Source organism: Typopeltis vanoorti, chromosome 23, assembly GCF_054136105.1.
Source record: "Typopeltis vanoorti isolate ZY-2024b chromosome 23, IOZ_Tvanoo_1.0, whole genome shotgun sequence".
NCBI classification, from domain to species: Eukaryota; Metazoa; Arthropoda; class Arachnida; order Uropygi; family Thelyphonidae; genus Typopeltis; species Typopeltis vanoorti.
In genome coordinates, this window is record NC_143571.1 from 56,370,114 (window position 1) to 56,389,137 (window position 19,024).

General features: G+C 34.4%; 1 protein-coding gene across 1 annotated transcript in view; it reads right to left on the reverse strand.

Moving 5' to 3' along the window:
* Positions 1 to 1,442: 1,442 nt before the first annotated feature.
* LOC150093869 (neural cell adhesion molecule 1-like) overlaps positions 1,443 to 19,024 on the reverse strand; it is a 386,146-nt gene continuing 368,564 nt past the window's right edge. Inside the window, exons 12-14 of the mRNA XM_090412543.1 lie at positions 12,621 to 12,757; positions 7,410 to 7,636; positions 1,443 to 2,858 (exon numbers count right to left, since the gene is read on the reverse strand). Of these exons, the coding sequence (XP_090268669.1) occupies positions 7,430 to 7,636; positions 12,621 to 12,757 (344 nt within the window). The 3' untranslated portion in view covers positions 1,443 to 2,858; positions 7,410 to 7,429. The remainder of the gene's footprint in view (positions 2,859 to 7,409; positions 7,637 to 12,620; positions 12,758 to 19,024) is intronic.

Genomic DNA, 19,024 nt, shown 5'->3' on the forward strand with positions numbered 1-19,024 from the left:
TATTCCCCGTTATCTGTAGAGGACAGTGTAGGAAGAAGGTATTATTGAGCAATTAAAGCTCTGATCATGGCAGGAGGGTAACAGCGATAGCCGAGCCTCAGTTAGAACTTCATTGGCTACAGCATTGCCATCCATTACCCTCCAAGGGTATTGGATCGAATGAATCAATCACCGCATCTCAAGTCCTTATAGTCCTTATAAGGACTGGCTTAAAGGGGCGAAGCAAGAATGCTTTTCATATTCCCCGTTATCTGTAGAGGACAGTGTAGGGTAAGGTGTTATTGAGCTATTAAAGCTCTGATCATGGCAGGAGGGTAACAGCAATAGCCGAGCCTCAGTTAGAACTTCATTGGCTACAGCATTGCCATCCATTACCCTCCAAGGGTAATGAACGAATCAATCACCGACTATGTAAGTAAGGGTGAAATCTCAAAAATACGGACGATCTCTAGGCCACTCCATAGTGGGCGAAAGACCGTCCTAAGCTCAGCGTTGGTTCCACTCAGTGACGGGCTCCCCGACCACTGAGCGGAACCGCTCAAATTCCGAGGAAAATAATTCACCGACAAAGCCCCTCAGCGGGCCGTGACAGAGAACACTTCCCCCGGAGACTCAAAGTGCTCCCTTAAGGCAAAAACCCCAAGAGAGCGAACTCAAAATCTCATCGCCCAAGGGGGTAACAGCAACAGCCGAACCTCAGTTAAACTTCATTGGTATAGCATTGCATTGTTGCCATCCATTACCTCCAAGGGCATTAATGAATCAATCACCGACTATGTAAGTAAAGGTGAAATCTCAAAAATACGGACGATCTCTAGGCCACTCCATAGTGGGCGAAAGACCGTCCTAATCTCAGCGTTGGTTCCACTCAGTGACGGGCTCCCCGACCACTGAGCAGAACCGCTCATATTCCGAGGAAAATAATTCATAATTCACCGGCAAGTACCCCTCAGCGGGCCGTGCCGGAGAACACTCTCCCCGGAGACTCAAAGTGCTCCCTTAGGGCAAAACCTAAGAGAGCGAACTCATTAACCCAGGATAACAGCAACAGCCGAACCTCAGTTAAACTTCATTGGTTCAGCATTGCCATCCGTTACCCTATATGGGCATCTCATATAAAATCAATCACCGCATCTCACGGTCGATTGATTCTATCCAGCCTCGCATCTCAAGTGAACATGGACTTCTAAACGTATACTTGATTCATATAAAAATGTAATTGGTGTATAGTGACATTGCATACAACACAACAAATGGGACATCGTTCAGAAAGAGAGACTTTTTCTCTGTTTAATTCGCTCAAAGAATATTACATTTATATACATACCTACAACATTATGATCACATAATTCACTGCAACAAGCAGAAGTAAGAAATAATTGTTTCTTTTTTCTTTTTTTTTTAAATAGTTTTGTTTGGCTTCATAAAAGTATCTTTAGATAAGGTATTAGGCTCGTTTATGGTATTATAGAAATCTCATCTATAAGAAGAATATAGTTGGGTCTGGAAATAATATTACCGAAGGATAATAAAGTGAGTCGTTTATTTTTTTTTAATTATATTTGTACTGTATTTTGTGATAAAAGATCTGCGCGAATTATGTGCGCAGTTGTGAGTTACAGTTATAATTTTACAAAGAAAAAAAGACAAAACTATGTGTTTAGGTAATTATTTTTAATTACACAGAAGTAATGCCAAATTATTTCAATCCATAAAAGTCACAAAAATTTATATTTAAGAAATTCTTCGTATAAATATTTATTTTAGTATAAAATTTCGAAATCCTTGTTATTAGAACATTAATATTCCCAGTTTTCTTAATTCCGACCATTTTTTTATTTACATGAATTCCTGTTGCTTTTCACAGAGAAACAATCCAGAGATAAAAATCTTTGCGATCTTTACAAAAACAGTGTAAAATTATATTTAATGTTTGTTTATAACTCCTTATAAAGAAACCGAACTATATTCTGGAGATAGATGGATAGATTTGTATTGATAATTTCCATTTTATTATAGGAATGATGATAGGAAAAGCCCTTTTATATATTTTTTTAAGTTCTACCTAGACACTGAGACTTATGAACAAGGAATACTTTTATCTATTATGAGACAACTCATAAATTAATATAAACAATCCCTTTTTCCCAATTTCGATATTTTCAAATAAATGCAATTTTTAATGATTAATGAACAATAATACATAGGCCTTCGTACAAGGCGCTAGGAGGCTTTTAGCAGTTCTTCAGTAGGCTGAAATGGGACTTTTGTATCTGAAGGTATATATACGCTTCTTTTTTATTGATTTTATAGCTAAATATGTAAAGACCTGACATGGCTTTTAATAATTTCACACGTGAACGTTATTACAAATGGACAATACAGTTCCTTAGAAAAAAGAGAGGTTTTTTTCTCTTGTGATGACAATAATTAATCTTATAGTAACACGGTTAATCAACAGCTATCTCCAGCGTACCCAACTGATGAAGATGATCATGATTCATTTATACAAAATGATAAGATGATATTTTGTTTTTGTCTTTTTTTAATGGGCGTGCATAGATAAAAATGACTATAAAAGTTGTGCTTGAAATAATGTAAACCTGTGAGTTTGAACTTGATGACATCCACAATATCTCCCCCACTGTGAACTCCAAATGTAAAACATGCATTTTTTAGTAGTTTTTTTTTCTTTGTTTTAAGAACCAGTGGAGAAAAGCTGATGACTTTGAGGTACATACAAACGTTCACAATGCCGTAAAATGACTAGTGTGTGTCGGAACCTTCCACTTCGTAGGTGGGTGGGGGGGTACTTCGTCACTGCCTGTCACACAGTAGCAGCAACCAGACGCAAACGGCTGTGAGGAGAGAAAGAGAGAGAAAACGGTAACCATTAGTAACGTTATCCTGAATCGCCTTTTCTCACTTATCATTACACAACTCACACACTATGGCCAAGCAGGGGGGAATTAGAGGGTTTCCACCTGGCTAAACATGTGATGGAGTGGTGATGGCGGAGTAATTAGTACACTTCAGTCTCCTCCCCCCACCACCACCACGAGGGGAGATGAGAGAAACTGTCGGATTAGTTCTTTGCCGATGTAGAGATTTCTAGTGGGAGGACCGGGAATAAGCGAGTTTTATGTTCCTGCAGCTTAAGGTCAGCAGCCCACTATTAATGAGGCAAAGTAATAGATTATTATTTTTTTTCTTTTCGGTCAGAGAGAAGGCAGTTCCTTCTTGATAAGGATATAGCCAAAGGTGTCCTGATTAGGCTTCTTGGAAAAAAAGTGGTGGAAGAGTGAATTTCTTTTAGTCCCTACAAACAAAGCTAATGAAATTCTGACTTTCCTGGTTTGGATAAATTAAGAGTGTAAGTTTATACACCAATTCGTTCTCTGATTCTCCACTTGATTATAATGCTCTTTGCTTCGAGAATTGCATAACTTTTTCAGCTTTACGAATTCTCAAGAAATATCTGAGTTTAACGTTTTGATTCTTATTGGACACCTCCTACAGTTTCTCTGTAATAGTTATGTTTAGCTTGACTTTCTCCCATGCTTGGCTGTCTTAATACTCAAAAAATTCACCTTACTTACCCTTAGCTAAATATACTAATAGCTTATTTGAAATTTAAAAAAAAAATATATTTTTCATTCTTACACTTATATTTCATATTTTTAGGCTTAAATGTCAGTAAGTATTGTTTTGATCACAAAAGTTTATTCCAGTTAATTTTTTTTAAAAAAAAAGAATTTAAATCTATTAATCATGTCTATTAATCCTTCAAAAATTAGTCTATTACATAAAATCCATCCATCTCAAAATATCTAAAGGTAAAATAATGAAGTCATTGTCAATGGGTCGGTGAAAAAATATATAATTAAAAAATAATAATATATACACACATATATATATTTAAAATGAATTTTTTAAATTTTCAAAATCAACCATATTCACATAGGTTGTGAATACAGAAATAACACAAGGCAATAAGTAGTGTATAAAACTTTATTAGGCCTAACTGAACAGTTCAATAGTAGTTAGATACATAATATGGTAAACGAAGTGCATGTCTGTCATCTCAGCGTCCGTAAGACGACGCATGTTCTTCGTACGACGTCGAAAGCTTGAATGAGGAAGCCCCAATTGCTCACTTGGAGCGCTGCCGAACAGCGCCACCTATCACTTTCGGGTGGCGTTTCTGGTCATGCTTTCCTACGTGAATATGGTTGATTTTGATGTTCTCTACCTCCCCTCAAAGTTTCTACGTGGAATTTTGAACCACCCTGTATATATTCTTTTCTGAAAAAGGAATTCAGGATTTGTATGGTAAAATTATTCGGTTTAAGCTCACAATATTTGCCATCCTGAAACTGAAAAGATTTTAAAAAACTTTTATTTTTTCGTCAAAAATGATTTTTAATGATTTTCCGTCTGAGCTACGGAGACTTTACTGAAGTTATGCACAAACACGCTCAGATAAGAATTTTAAAGTAGTCATGCACTTATCACAAGTCGCTAGGTGGTTATAATAAATTCCATTCTTTTTCTATTTTTTTTTTTTTTAAATAGTTCAAGTGTCATCGTTTAAAATAATGTTTGGCACAATACATTTTATCCGAGCGAGTTATAAAAATTTGGATAGACTACAAAAGATTAAACAAAAAGAGAGATCGTCAGGCCTGACTTTAAAGTTAAATGGAATCGAGTTTATGTTTTTCCGAAGACGTTTGGAACATAAATAATCAAACATATCATTTGACAGGCTTTCTACCAACTCCGGCTAAAATTATGGGTTTAAATAACTGATAAAAAAAGTGCAGTACGATTTGTTCACAGAACATCTCTGTCTTGAGAGTTGTTATGCACACCACCTACCCGGCACAGAAATAATATAACAAATTCCCATAGCTTTCAAGTCATGTTATTGATCTCAGAGGGGAAAGCTACCACAACGCTGACAAGTACCCTTAGAAAAAAAAAACGGGGGGAAAAGGAGGGAAAACGTTAACATGATTATGAATTATAGTCCCTGTGGAGAGTACGTTCACAGTATCGATTACAATGTGACCGCATGCAATACGGTGAGAATTGAAAGATGATCCTATTTCGGCATAAAAACAGGAAAAAAAACGGAAAAAAAAAAAAAAAAAAACACTTAACCTCGTTAAACATGAAGCGTTTGTTGCTAAGCTTGACACATTTTTTTTTCAAGTTTCGAACCAATAGCATTGTGCAATTCAAACAATGAAATCGACATCTTGCGCGAAGATGAAAAAAAATATATTCATCATTTCGTCATCTGTATGCATGACTCATAAGTGCAGGCGATAGAAAAAAAAAAGTGAAATTTCATCTGAGGTAGGAAACTTTTGATAGGACGGATGACACAGTAAAAATTACTGAAAGATTAATGGATGTATTTTTTTCTACTAGCATAAACATAGTATTTAAAAGAATAAAGGCTACTGTATTGAAAGGCACTGGTAATTTTAATATTCAATCAAAAATTATAAGATATATCATCTAGGAAATATTTAGAAAATCTAGAAAAAGTACTGAAGAATTTTGAAAAATAATAACATAACATTTTTTTTCTAGATGGGTGAAGCAAGAATGCGTTTCATATTCTACGTTATCTGTAGAAGAAAACGTGTGGATATGGAGCTATAAGCTCTGATCATGGCAGGAGGGTAACAACAATATCCGAGCCTCAGTTAAAACTTCATTTGACTACAGATTCAAAGTCTTAAAGAGGACTGGGAGATGGACTGAGTCCTTCACTCTTTATCCCTTCATCTGAATGAAGAAAATCTGTGTGGATGGGGTGTTATTGAGCTAAAAGCTCTAGTCATGGCTGAGTAAAGGCAATAGCCGAGCCTCAGTTAAAACTTCATTGACTACAGCATTGCTATCCGTTACCCTGGAAGTCCTAAAAAGGACTTCCAGTAATTATCTCTTTAAAGTCCTTAAAAGGACTGGCTTAAAAGGGCGAAGCAAGAATGCTTTTTATATTTCCCGTTACCTGCAGAGGACAGTGTAAGGATAAGGTGTTATTGAGCTATATAAAGCTCTGATCATGGCAGGAGGGTAACAGCAATAGCCGAGCCTCAGTTAGAACTTCATTGGCTACAGCATTACCATCCATTACCTTCCCTGTGTACCCATTAAAAAAAAAAAAAAAAAATCAGCTAACGCCTTTTTAATCCCGTATACGGGAGTAGGCGAGGCCATTTATCCCTATTTAACTTTTGGAGACTGAGTGGGCAGTTCAATCTCCACTGGTACCCAATCAGAGACAGATGGCCCAAGGCTATCACTAATTAAGCGGTACGCAGTGAAGAGAGACGGCTCAAATGTGCCGCCATCTCGTGGTCCCTAACACAATATATTTAATGTCTGAAATAATGTGGGTTCTACGGTCGATTTTATTGAGTTTACAGGACGAAAAACCCAAGTTTCCGGGAGGAAAAACCTGCTTGCCCGTGCCAGAGATCGACTAACTCGGGAACCGGTCGAAAAAAGGCTTAGAAAAATTTCCTCTAGTCGCCGACTAGACTTGAAACCAAGCCTTCCTTCGTGCGGCCAAGCGCGGTGGTGTGCAAACGCCACATCCACTGGGCTACACAGGCTCCAGGGTACCCATTTTAGTACCGTTATTAGTACGACATGCATGAGCTACATTGGGGCTATTCTTATCCCGGCCACCACACGGGAGGGACTAATTATCCTTATAGTCCTTATAAGGACTGGCTTAAAGGGGCGAAGCAAGAATGCTTTTCATCTTCCCCGTTATCTGTATCGGACAGTGTAGGGATAAGGTGTTATTGAGCTATTAAAGCTCTGATCATGGCAGGAGGGTAACAGCAGTAGCCGAGCCTCAGTTAGAACTTCATTGGCTACAGCATTGTCACCCATTACCCTCCAAGAGTATTGGATTGAATGAATCAATCCCAATCAGGGACTAATTATTTCATCATTCTTTTCACTTAATTTAAATGTATTAAAATTAAAAATTGGTGTATGATCATAAAAAATGAATTGAACGTTATTTTGAATATATTAATAAAAATTACTATAAATTATTTAAAATATAATGAACTTTTTTGTTATTATCAAAACTATTTTTATAACAACTTAAGAAAGGATTATAATGCTTAGTAAACTGTTTAGTAATGTAATGAATTTGAAATTTGAATATAATGTTTAGCAAATTTTATATACGTAAACTTATAATATAAAAGTTTAGTAAATATAAATGCACCACATAAATTAGGTGACATTAAACTTAATCTTAATATTATTTCACAGTTATTCGTTATTTATTTAATAATAATTAAATATTTAATTTATAATTATTTAATAACAATTACTTTAAATTATATATTAATTACCTGTTTACTCACCAAAGCTATTTTCTATTATTTCATACATCTGTTTGTCTATTCTTTAATTTATTTGTAGCTTTAGGCAATGTCCATTCTCCTCGCCTAGAAGGTGGAGAATATTGAGCTACTGATATTTGTTGAGGAAAATATTCGTTCAATGTAGCCATTTGTCGTATAGTTTCTTCAGGCAACTGTGGAACCGTCGGAGAAGGCACGTGTTTGGGGACCGACCTAGTATGGTTACTCTAAAAAAATAATAAAATGCAATAAAATAAATTTAAAGCTTTAGATATTATATTATTTTAAAGAACATCTATTTTAAATTATTTAAAAATTTAGAAAATTTCATTTGTAATTATTTAAATTTTTTTAAAAAAGATGCACATTATTCTTTATTCAGTAAAAAAAAATGGAAGTTTGTTATGATTATTAGAACAAATTGAGGCGATAAACAGAATTTCGTTGCCAGACACGACACTACCATAAGAAGGCTGAAGGAGTTTGAAAAAAAATTCAATGGCTAGTCATCACTAGAGCAGGATTCTGGAAACATTTATGCAATCTTTGGCCTTTCACCGTAATTGTTTACGATCTTGGGCGGGATTCATAGATATATCAATCATCTGGAATGCTATCAATATTTTTAATATTCTCTTAATATTTAAATAAAACTTGCAATTCTTCCGCAGCCATTAATTTAGTGAAAACATTTCGTTCCTGATAAACAGTTCCTTATAAAAAAAAAAAATAGTAATAAATAAATAAATAATAACGAAAGACTAAATGATTTATAATAAAAAAACTTACAAAATTTATTTGTATAATATTTCCTGTATAGCATTGTTGAGACTATATATATTTCATTTGCATTTGATTTGTCATTTGCAATATTTTGAATCGTCTAAAATCCAATGATTCCTCTCTATAATTATGGCGTCGCCAAGTACGTCATACATGACGTCATGTGGGAAACTGGTATATAAAAATAAAGTAATATATAAAATCTGTAATTTCTTTGTGAAAATGAAAAATACTAATTTGCTGTTTCTATTTATGCAATAGATAAAAGTGAAGAAAGCGAAGGCTATTTTTATTCTTGTTTAGATGCTATAAAATTGGCAGGGGGAAGAATAGGGGAGTGTACGGACTAAATCCAATTTGTTTCCTGTTTGCAGTTATGAAAGCTGATTGCATGTTGCCTCTTTTTTTTAATATCTGAAGAGATGTTACTTTTTTTTGTTCAAATGAACAGATAGTTCAATAGTCAAACAAGATTACTACGAGTTCTAGGTTTACGCACATGCAATTTCAGAGGATAACCAACTCGTCAACAACACCTCATATGATGCTTTGTCACGCAACTAGTTCTCCTTGCTAAATTGTTTTCACTAATGAATTCCAAACTTTAGCTTAGAAATATAGTCCTTCAAAATGCGTGCATTGAAACAACTATATTATTTTTCTTATCTTTATTATCATAACAAAACATGTTTTGATTGCGATGCCAATGAATATTCTTCTAAAATAAGAAAAATACATTTGTTATCTAGTAGGCAGGTATAAGTTGCTATCATCTAAATGTACATTCCCTTGTTTGTGTAAATGCGCGTGCACTTTCCGATAGCAGAAAACAGAGCTGTAATTTCTATTGTTAGAACAAAATGGAACTTTTAGTGCAAATAGATACTGCAGTGCTGAATTGATAAGCTTTTTTTTGTCGCTATGACAACGCACGCATCAGAGGGAAATGTGCCATTATTGACAATTTCAGTCTACTGCATTTGGGAGCAAGAAAAGCAATATGCTTTACGATAGCTAATGGTGTACACAAAAAAGTATGCCATCTCTTTATTTTTCTTTCAACTAAAATGTTTCAAAATCTCTAAAACAAATAATACTTGCAACCAGCAGCCCTTTCACGTTTATATATATACATACACAAAAAAGTATGGGTTTCACGCTGGAGAGGAAATTTTCATCTCCCACCTAAAATATTGGGAGTGTTATTATTATAGGCCTTCAGGGAATCGGGATTCATCGAGGAAGGCCGCATACTCATACCACCTGTCATGCATTTTCTTGAATTTATTCAACTCCAAAAGCAAGCCATTCCAATCACGTATCACTCTATGAGAGAGAAATAGTTTTCATCCCTTTCTTGACTGCATTTATTCTCTACGTCAATGGATGCCCTATCATCCTCTCCCCTCCTTCCTAATTTACGCTCACGCATAGACCTACACTTTATCATGCAGGCATTCGAAACTAAATCCGATGGAATAGGATGGTCGATCCTTATTTCCCTATTATCCTCTTCTGTCCGATGTACCTGTTTTGAGGAAAATTTCCTTAGTTTTCATGAGAAAACTCTTCTATCCAGTGTGAAATCGACTAACTCACCAATTGATCGAAAACATCTGATAAAGAGGCTCATCCAAACAAACACTGAGCTACAGAGGCTCGTCATCCCCTACTCTACATAAAATTAAGAATTCCATCTACTGGTATCCTGCATCATCACACTTTTACCCCTGTTTGCTAGTATCTGCAGTCCATAAATTCTCAATCTGTCCTTAAATTCTACGTTCACAGTCTCGATATTATCTCTAACACTCTCCTTTCACTGTCTCTATTGTATCTGAATCGCCTTTAAGACACCAGATCTGTGCACAATAGTCCAGATGAGCGCGAATCATAGCCTTGTAAATAGGCAAAAAGAGTTCCATATCCTTACATGGCAATGGTCGTTTTAGCATTGTAATTATCCTCTGAATGGTATTAGCAATCTTTGAAATATGACCCTCGAACTTCAACTTTCTCTCCACTAAATCGTCAAGATCCCTAGCCTTGCCCGTTCTCCTAGCATAATCTCGCCAACAGAATGTCATTGAATATCTTATCACACCAAAGTACATAACTTTACATTTACTAATATTGAAATGATAGTTTTTCACATTTGAGCCGGAAATTTGAGCCATGCTGAAAATACTAGCGGATTCTAATTATTTTGCAAATTCTTCATGTTAATCGCATCGCGTTCCAGGTTATCCTGATTAGACCTATTCATGGTGTTAGACGTATATCTACGTTGAGGCTACCAAGCATGCTAATATTAATCACTTTGAATACAGATAAAAATATTGTTCGTCACAATTAAAATTTAAGGATCACAAACTTAGGTAATACAAGCAGATGAAGACTGCATCTTCAGGAGAAATAAAATCGCCAGTAAATGTCCAGGGATTCTTTGATCAATATTCTACTATTCAATTCAATATTCTATCATATCATTCGATTGTTAGTTTGCGTGAATAAAACCTTCACTGAAAAACCCAATAGGCATTGATACACTATCTCAGCAATTGCATGACTTACGTAATCCTTTGCGTTATATCCTATCACACGTGGGATTTAGCAGAACCGGAAAGGTTTAATTTTTTGCATGCGATCTGTCTTTCTTCTTCTTTACTCCTTTTCTTTTTCTTCATTCAACTATGTATCCAATTATTCCTGAGTGTCTCTTCTCAAAACTATTGTGTATAGTTAGCCAACCTATAATAATGTTTCATCTACTGAAGGCATTTTTAAACATAAGCGACAGTACTAAATCCAGTCAGCAGTTCAACAAAACTACCCCGTATATTTCACGGTGCTCAAAATTTCTTCATTGATCTCTGTGCAACAATAAAAACCTCTGGAGTCATTTTACGAAGTCCAAGTCATCAAATGCATTACCAGTTTGTAATTCATGTATAGCTCTTCAGACATTTCAAAGAAGAATGCCGTAAGATATTCGATTTTTGAATATTTCAGAAAATTAATAACAATTTTTCTTCCTGATAATACAGATCATCTTTGCATTTTGGAAAATATACTTCGACAAGATGGTTATGCTCATATTCGCGAAGACATGGGTATTAAGGTAACAACCAATCCCACTTATCAGTCAAAAGACCGCTTATAGCGATAAATAACAACTAGTTATTACATGATTTAGAACAAATACATGGAAGAAATATATTTAGTCAGTATCGACGACGCGCTATCCTTTGTAAAGACATGGTTTCGAATTCTGTCTAGGACTCGAATATTGGTGAGTGTCTTTTTCATGTAATGATGGCAGCGTTTTTCATCCAACAAATACAAGCAAACTAGCCAGAATAACTTGCTCAATTAACAGACATAATAGTCTTTGGTCTTAATTAAAAATAGCACAATAACTATTGGAAGAAATGTATGAAATATCCGTATAATAAGAAAGAAGTAAACGCCTACCTCGGGTGCTCCATTGGTAAAAGCCATTGCTTGCCTTAAAGCAAAGGCTTATTATGGCTTTCCAAGATGAATGATTTTAATTCATTGAGCAGAGTCAGATCTTCGATTAAATGGAAAATTTATGAGAAACGTAGTCTTTACTTAATGAATGGATTATATTACAATCATTAATATTCAAAACTTTCCTAACTTAAATAACGGATAAGAAAGAATACCAGTTATGCAGCGTAAGGCACTGATGTGTGTGTGTGTGTGTGTGTGAAAACTTTTATTCTGAATGATCTCTTATAACAGCTCCTTTAGTTTCAGACTTGTTTGAGTTTTTTTAAGTTTGTAAATTTATAACTTTTATATGAATCTCGTGTACTTTTGTCTACTGGTGAATTAAGATAATCCAGGATTCCTACTCTGTGTCACACTTGGAACTTTTTTAAGCTATCTCCAATGAGTAGGGGGGGGGGGGGTTATCTCACAGTTAGTCACCGAGAGAGAAAGATTCAACGCTCTCAACTCAGCTAATCAGACAATTAACACTATACTATTCTCAACTCATAAAGGACGCATACATACACTAGTAGTAACGGATTAGAACACCAGTAATTCATGTTGAAAACTTTCTTATAATTATAATTTCAAATTATATAAAAATAAAAACAGTGTGTTACGTTATATTTTGTAATTTAAAATAAAGTTTCAATTAAAGTAAAATTTTTAATTTTTTAATTAATAAATTATTTATTTCAAAATACTATAGCAAAATTCTATAACAATTTTAAAATTTAAATTTAGAAAGTTTAAATATTTCTACTTCTTTTTTCCCAAATTATGAATGACAAGATTTAGCATATAATAAAAATATACATATACTTTTATATATGCATTATTATTTAATATATGTATATAATGAACATTTATGTAGTTGACAAAGAATAATGCAAACAGTGAGTTGCTTACACATGTAACCCCCTTATACTCAAGGATAGTACAACTTGGAGCGGTAGCTGCACTGACAAGCGTAGTTTCCAGCATTGCCTCCTCGTTGTGCTCCTGCTTGACTCTGTCCGCTGTCGATTCGCCTGTCATTTCCACCCCTGAAATAAACGAGAATTTAAGGACCAAAATGGTTAGAAACCTGTACAAAGTTGAAATAACAGACACACTGCAAGCTAATGAATGAACCAAATTGGGCTCTTCAAAATTACCTCCTTCATCCGAATTGTCACTTCCACCGCGTGTTGGCGATCGTTCGCGTTATTGTGGCATAAACGCCGTACACCGTTCTTATGACAGATTCGTTTTCTCTTCTCTCTTTTATTCATTACGCTGTCATACTGTGTTGCCACGTGATCTCATCCATCTATGACGCGCGCGCTGAAACGAACATTTTATTCATTTCCCGGCACGTGCAACCAGCGCGTGATATAGTAAAAATGAGAAGCACACGCACACACAAAGCCACTTTAATATTCACTAAACTAAATCCAGCACACACACACACACTCATCCGGCAGGGTTTGATTGTTATAACGTCTCTACCAGGTTCACATCAGCTAAAGTTTGAGAACTTTCATATGCACGTGCACATATTTCGCACATGCATTATCGGCAAAAATATTAACTGACACCCACATTCGAGGGTTTAAAAAAATAAGCCTAAATACGAACGAACAGAAAATAATTATGTCTGTTGAACTTGGATGAGTCGAAGAATAAATTGATATTGAAGTGATAAATGGAATTTGTGTGTTAGTTTTTTGTAGAGAGAGAGAGAGAGAGAGAAGGAAGATTCAGTTGAATATATATTACCTGGTGTAACATGAAATATTAGGAAAGTTGCGAATTCTCTCTCTCATAGCGTTGCTTCACCGGACTACGTAAATCAGTGGAATAAAAAAGTAATATTTTCCAATACTAAAAGTATAGAGTCAAAAGGCTTCAAATTGGCAGAAATAAGATATTAGAATGAAGGATATTATGGATCCATGCATATTTTATAGCCATATATAGAAATAAACTTAAAAGTTTCAAAATTTATCTGAACTTATGAGAATGTAATGTTGGGTATCGCAGTTGTCTTAGTATTGAACTACTTAAAGACACGAACTCTGTCAAGGATCCCGTATATCCACCTTTCATTAGTGCTTGAATTAGATTTCACTTCCCTGACTGCTGTTTCAAACGGTTGGTTCTCATCAGAGACCAGCCGGAAACTTTGACTGCTATCCAAGGCAACTCCGATGCCGAAGGTTACATTCTCATAAATTCTCTCTCTGATAATTTTCGAAGATTTTAAGTTTCTTTCTACATTTGACTATAAAATATGGATGGAACCATAATATCCTCCATTCTAATATCACGCTTTCTGTTCACCATTCGAAAAAAATATAGAGCCTCCGTAGCTCAGTCGGTATAGACCTTTGGCCCGAAAGACCTGGGTTCGATTCCTCTCCATGATGTGAGAAACAAAAGTCTCATTCGACTAAAGATGAGTTAGCCATCATACGATGGTAGAGGATTTTTTTTCACCCGTAAACTCGGGTTTTGGTTTTCATAACAGGCAAACCGGTCGTTGAATACACACACACACGGATCAACAATCATAAAATACCTATACTTAATCTCTCATTAGGAGGGCTCAACCCCAACCCCAAAAGGGACGAGGGAGAAAGGGAGGAACCCCATAGGAATATTATTATCAAAATAAAATAATAATAATATTTTGTTAGTCATCAGTTTCGCATATTATTGGAAAGAATGAACATTTCGTGCTTGTTCGCATGGAGACGAGAAATCGAATCATAGTAGCCCTAGAGGTCATGAGGTTCGACGGCAGCCATACGTTTACCTCTTCTTTTTATCCGAGTGATCAGACGTAATAATTTACAGATTGCACATTATTTCTTGTTATGTGTTTCCTAATATAAAGAATGCAGTTTCTTGTGATGATAATACTTTTGCCTTTTTATTGAAAAGATTCCAATGTCTGCAATGCAGCCAATCATCACTTATTTTCAAATCATTCTTGAACCCACCGAGTTAGTCATCTTTCTGTTTCATTTTGCAATATAAATCTTGTGGGACAGATAATGGCGTCAATGCTTCCCATAAACCATATCTAACACAATTAAAAGTTTTTTTTTTCTGTGGGAAATATACTTTTTAGCATCCTCGCATTTTTTTAAATATTTTTTCTTTGCAAAGTACAATTTATGGATATCGTGTGGGGGAAAGTACTCGTATTTAAGAAGAAATGAACAATCTCTTGATGTTTTTTTTTTTTTTTTTTTTTGAATAGTCAATTATCTGGTTAGGAAGAAAAGTGTAGGAATGGAAATTCCAACGAAAAGAGATTGGTCTGAAAGCAGAAAATCAGAAGTTATTTCAGTACATTTAAAGCTAAAGTGGGAAAATATGTTGACCAGAAATTTCACGTAATTTTGCATGCTTAGGAAAAATTGTGAGTGGTTCAGAAAAGTAATGCCTATGGGAATATAAATAGTTTTATTTATGTATATAAATAAAAATAGAAAACATAAAAATAAACTAATATAAAACGGACATAAGATAGAAATAAAATTCAGAGTAAGACTCACTTGATTAATATGATTAAATGACCTTTTGATACAAGGTAAACTAGCGTCTCCTGTTGAAAAATAATAATAATAATAATAATAATAATAATAATAATAATAATAATAATAATGAAATAAAGATAAGGTAGAAAACGATGGAAGTAAGAAAAATCATTAAAAATGACAGAATAGTGAGTGAAATAAACAAGGCTTGTCTTATGGGACGCTAACAAGACGAAAAGAAAAAGATTGTATTGCTAAGAAACAGGAAATAAAGATACGAAGAAAGATGAAGACTGATGAGCTGAGATGAAGTTTAAATGTGAATTGTAATAATATTCTTTAAAAAAGAGATCAAAAAGGCTATTTATAGCGACAGAAAATGGAGATGATTCAAACTGAATTATATAGGAAGGTTTTATGTTCGTAATGCTACAGATCTTTCTAAATCCATTGTCTGTTTTAGGGTTAACTTCAAATATACATTTTGGTCTTTCTGCTGATAATGTCTGCTTTGCGTAGTTCGTTTTATTCGGCACCCCCAAAGTCTTCGATGTCCAAGTTTCAAATATCCTTTATAAAGAAATATCCAATATTGACAAAAAGATTTAACCATGGCCTTAGCCTTATCACCAGCCGACACCTGATCCCTAACGGCCACAGTGGATACACACAACGTAACGGGAGAATGGTGATAAATAAACATGGCTGCCTCTTTCTCTCAACTATAGGTGTGGTTGTAAGAGAATCTTAGCCAAAGAAAAGAGATCTTGTCAGGGAAACAAACGGAATCCATTTTATGCTGCTTTTTGTGTTAAAGTTAGAAAACGCTGACAGGAGAGAAGATTAATGAGTAAGCACTCCAATATTAAAATATTCAAATTCAGAAAAGGTGATAAGATGTAAAGTAAGACAGGAGAAGAAAAAGCATTTGCTAATCACTATTGAGAAATACAGTTGTAAGTGCAGAACCAAAGCCTATGACATTTGCGAGATAATTTCAAAACGTAGGTTTAACTGTGATTATGAAAAATGCCTTCACTGCACGTATATTTACATTTCCTGATAAATAAAGGATGCTTGGCAGTTATTTTTGCTAGTTAAGTAATGCAGTAATGCCTCCAACGTATAATCTTCATCTTATCTTTCCATTAGCATACTAAGTTCAATGGGTTGTTACTTTCAAGTAACTTGACTTCATATAAATCTAATGAATACTGTAATAGTGCGAATTATCTTTTCATGGTCTGCTCAGTCTTTACAAAGGATGTCTTCTCTAGCTAGTTTGTTTAGCGTTTGAATTTCCCAAATACCGGCTAATCATTGTTTTGTTGACGAACCCTCAAAAAGATTCGTTATCGTATTTTAATCTGACTAACTAAAAATAACAGAGCGATTATTTTAGTTGTAATTTGGTTAGTTTGGTTTGATTGGATGACACTGCGGCAATAGCAAGTAAGATATGAAATGTATATTATGTCTGTTAATTATGTATTTTCTCTGACCTACACGCCTGTTTTGTAGGATAAAAAATGCCATTTTTATGGAAGGAAAACCCTCCCACCTCACTATGAGATCGGCTTATTCACCTTTGGTTGAAATGCCCTTATAAAGGTTACTTTAGTCCTGGACTGGAATTTCGTCTTAGACCGAATTCCTTCCAAAAGAAGAAAAAATTTAAAATAGGGTTATTTTTGTGGGGTTGTAGATAAGGCAGTACTCCAGCTGTGAATACATTTCTGAATTTTTATGAATTTCATTCCCTGAATCTTAGAAATACGTTGCATATACGGATGCCATGTTTTTGGTTAACGATATCTAGGAACTTATTAACATTTTAAAGAAAACTAGAAAGGTTACACTTTCATTGGTTGGCAATTAGGCTTGCGTCTAATTTCAGTGGACCTAATCATTCGATTGATATTCTGTTACGGTAATTAGCAAATAAATTATTGAAAAGTATTACGTCCAGTTTAATATTTATTAGTTCTAAGTACATGAATGCCAACATATTTCTTTACCTGCTAATTGTTCTTGATGTAAGTTGGTCGGTTAATATGAAAACAAAATTTGTTTTCTCAAAAAACAAAAAAAAAAGCATTTTAACTGTGAAAATATAAACTTTGATCGCCAATATTAACTGACCAAATTACATCATGAATAATTAAAAGATTAAGAAATATAATTTCTTATTAATTCTTATTGGCACTACAAACTCATTTTTCCTCTTGCAAGAACAGGTACTACAATATAATCTAAGCCATATTGTCTAAAAGCTCATAATTGTAGTACAGTACTTGTTCTTACAAGAGAATTATCAATGTTAATTATTGCAAACAAATATTTGGTTACTGTTTATGTCAAAATGCTTGAAAAAGTAAAAGAAAATTAAAATTTGAAATATAATTTTATTATACTTTTGTAAAATATTTGAGATAAACAGTAATTTAGGAATTATTTCATATAGAATACGAATTTATTTTGTACACCTTTTTATTTATAAATAAAAAGGTGTACAAATTGTAATAATTGTAATACTCTGTAAAATAAATTGTAATAACTGTAAAATAAATTATGTAGCAATTTATTTCTAAATTGTAATAATAAATATAATAATAAATATAGTAGTTGATTAAACGTTCGAAGCAGCAAACTATTTATTTAAGCAGGGGTTGGCAAACTATGACCAGCTGTTTATCACTGTACGGCTCGCGATTTGATGATATGAATTTCCTGATAAAATCATGAAATTACTGTTTCAGTATCCACAGCAGGATTATTGTTGGGGTATATATATGTAGCCCCTAGCTCCTAGGCAAACACTAGTTTGCTGCACGTCTAAATTCAAGAAAATATGCACAATCAAATAAAATAAAAATAGTAAACAATTTTTCTATTCTCCAAATTTACTGCTCATTTTGCTTAATGAACTACGATGGCTCTGATCTACAGAGAAGTGTTAATGTGACGCAGTCATGTCTATTCGTTTTCATATTGTCCATGGCCGCTTTTGAGCATGTGGAGTGACCATAAGGCATATGTGGATGCCTGGTGAACATACGGAATCGCAATAAATAAGATACAACCTGAATACAAATAAAATATACGCGTTTTAATATTATAAATTCTATAGTTTCAGAGCGCCTTAAAACAACGCTCTCTTTGGGAGTTAGTTTCCTTTCAAAGAAATGATAGTTCAGAATCGTTGTATATGTTACCAATCCCCTCCCTACACTCCCAGATATTTTCATAACGTATCCGCGTTAAAAAACAAATACAGGGTGTGCATATCAGACCTCCCTAGTTTTAAAGAACGGTAAAAAATCGAAATGCAGAAATATGTAAGGTTTGCATTGTTCAAACGTTCCAGAGACTCTACAAGTTTCATCCAGAATTTATAAACAAAAACTTGGTGAGAGTTCCTTCTCGTTTGTGCAATTTCGACACCTTGGTCCACACACTTAAGTATTAGTAACACGTTGAAACTAAGGAGATCCGATGTGGACCCCTGTATATGTGCTGGACTGAATGGACAGCTCGCCCTTCTTTTTGTTGACGAACAAATGCATTCACTACGCCGCTTTCCACTTAGTAGAACGCAAGCGAAATCTATTGTAAAAATTAAAGCAAACATCGTATCCTATCATTAGTTGAATGTACCGTATAAAAATTGGTTGCTATACAATACAGAATTGCGCTAGCGTTCGAGTATGGTTTCGCAAGTATAAGACGAATATTTTGCCATGAATGCAATAATATACATTAAAAAGTGTGTGTGTGTGTGTG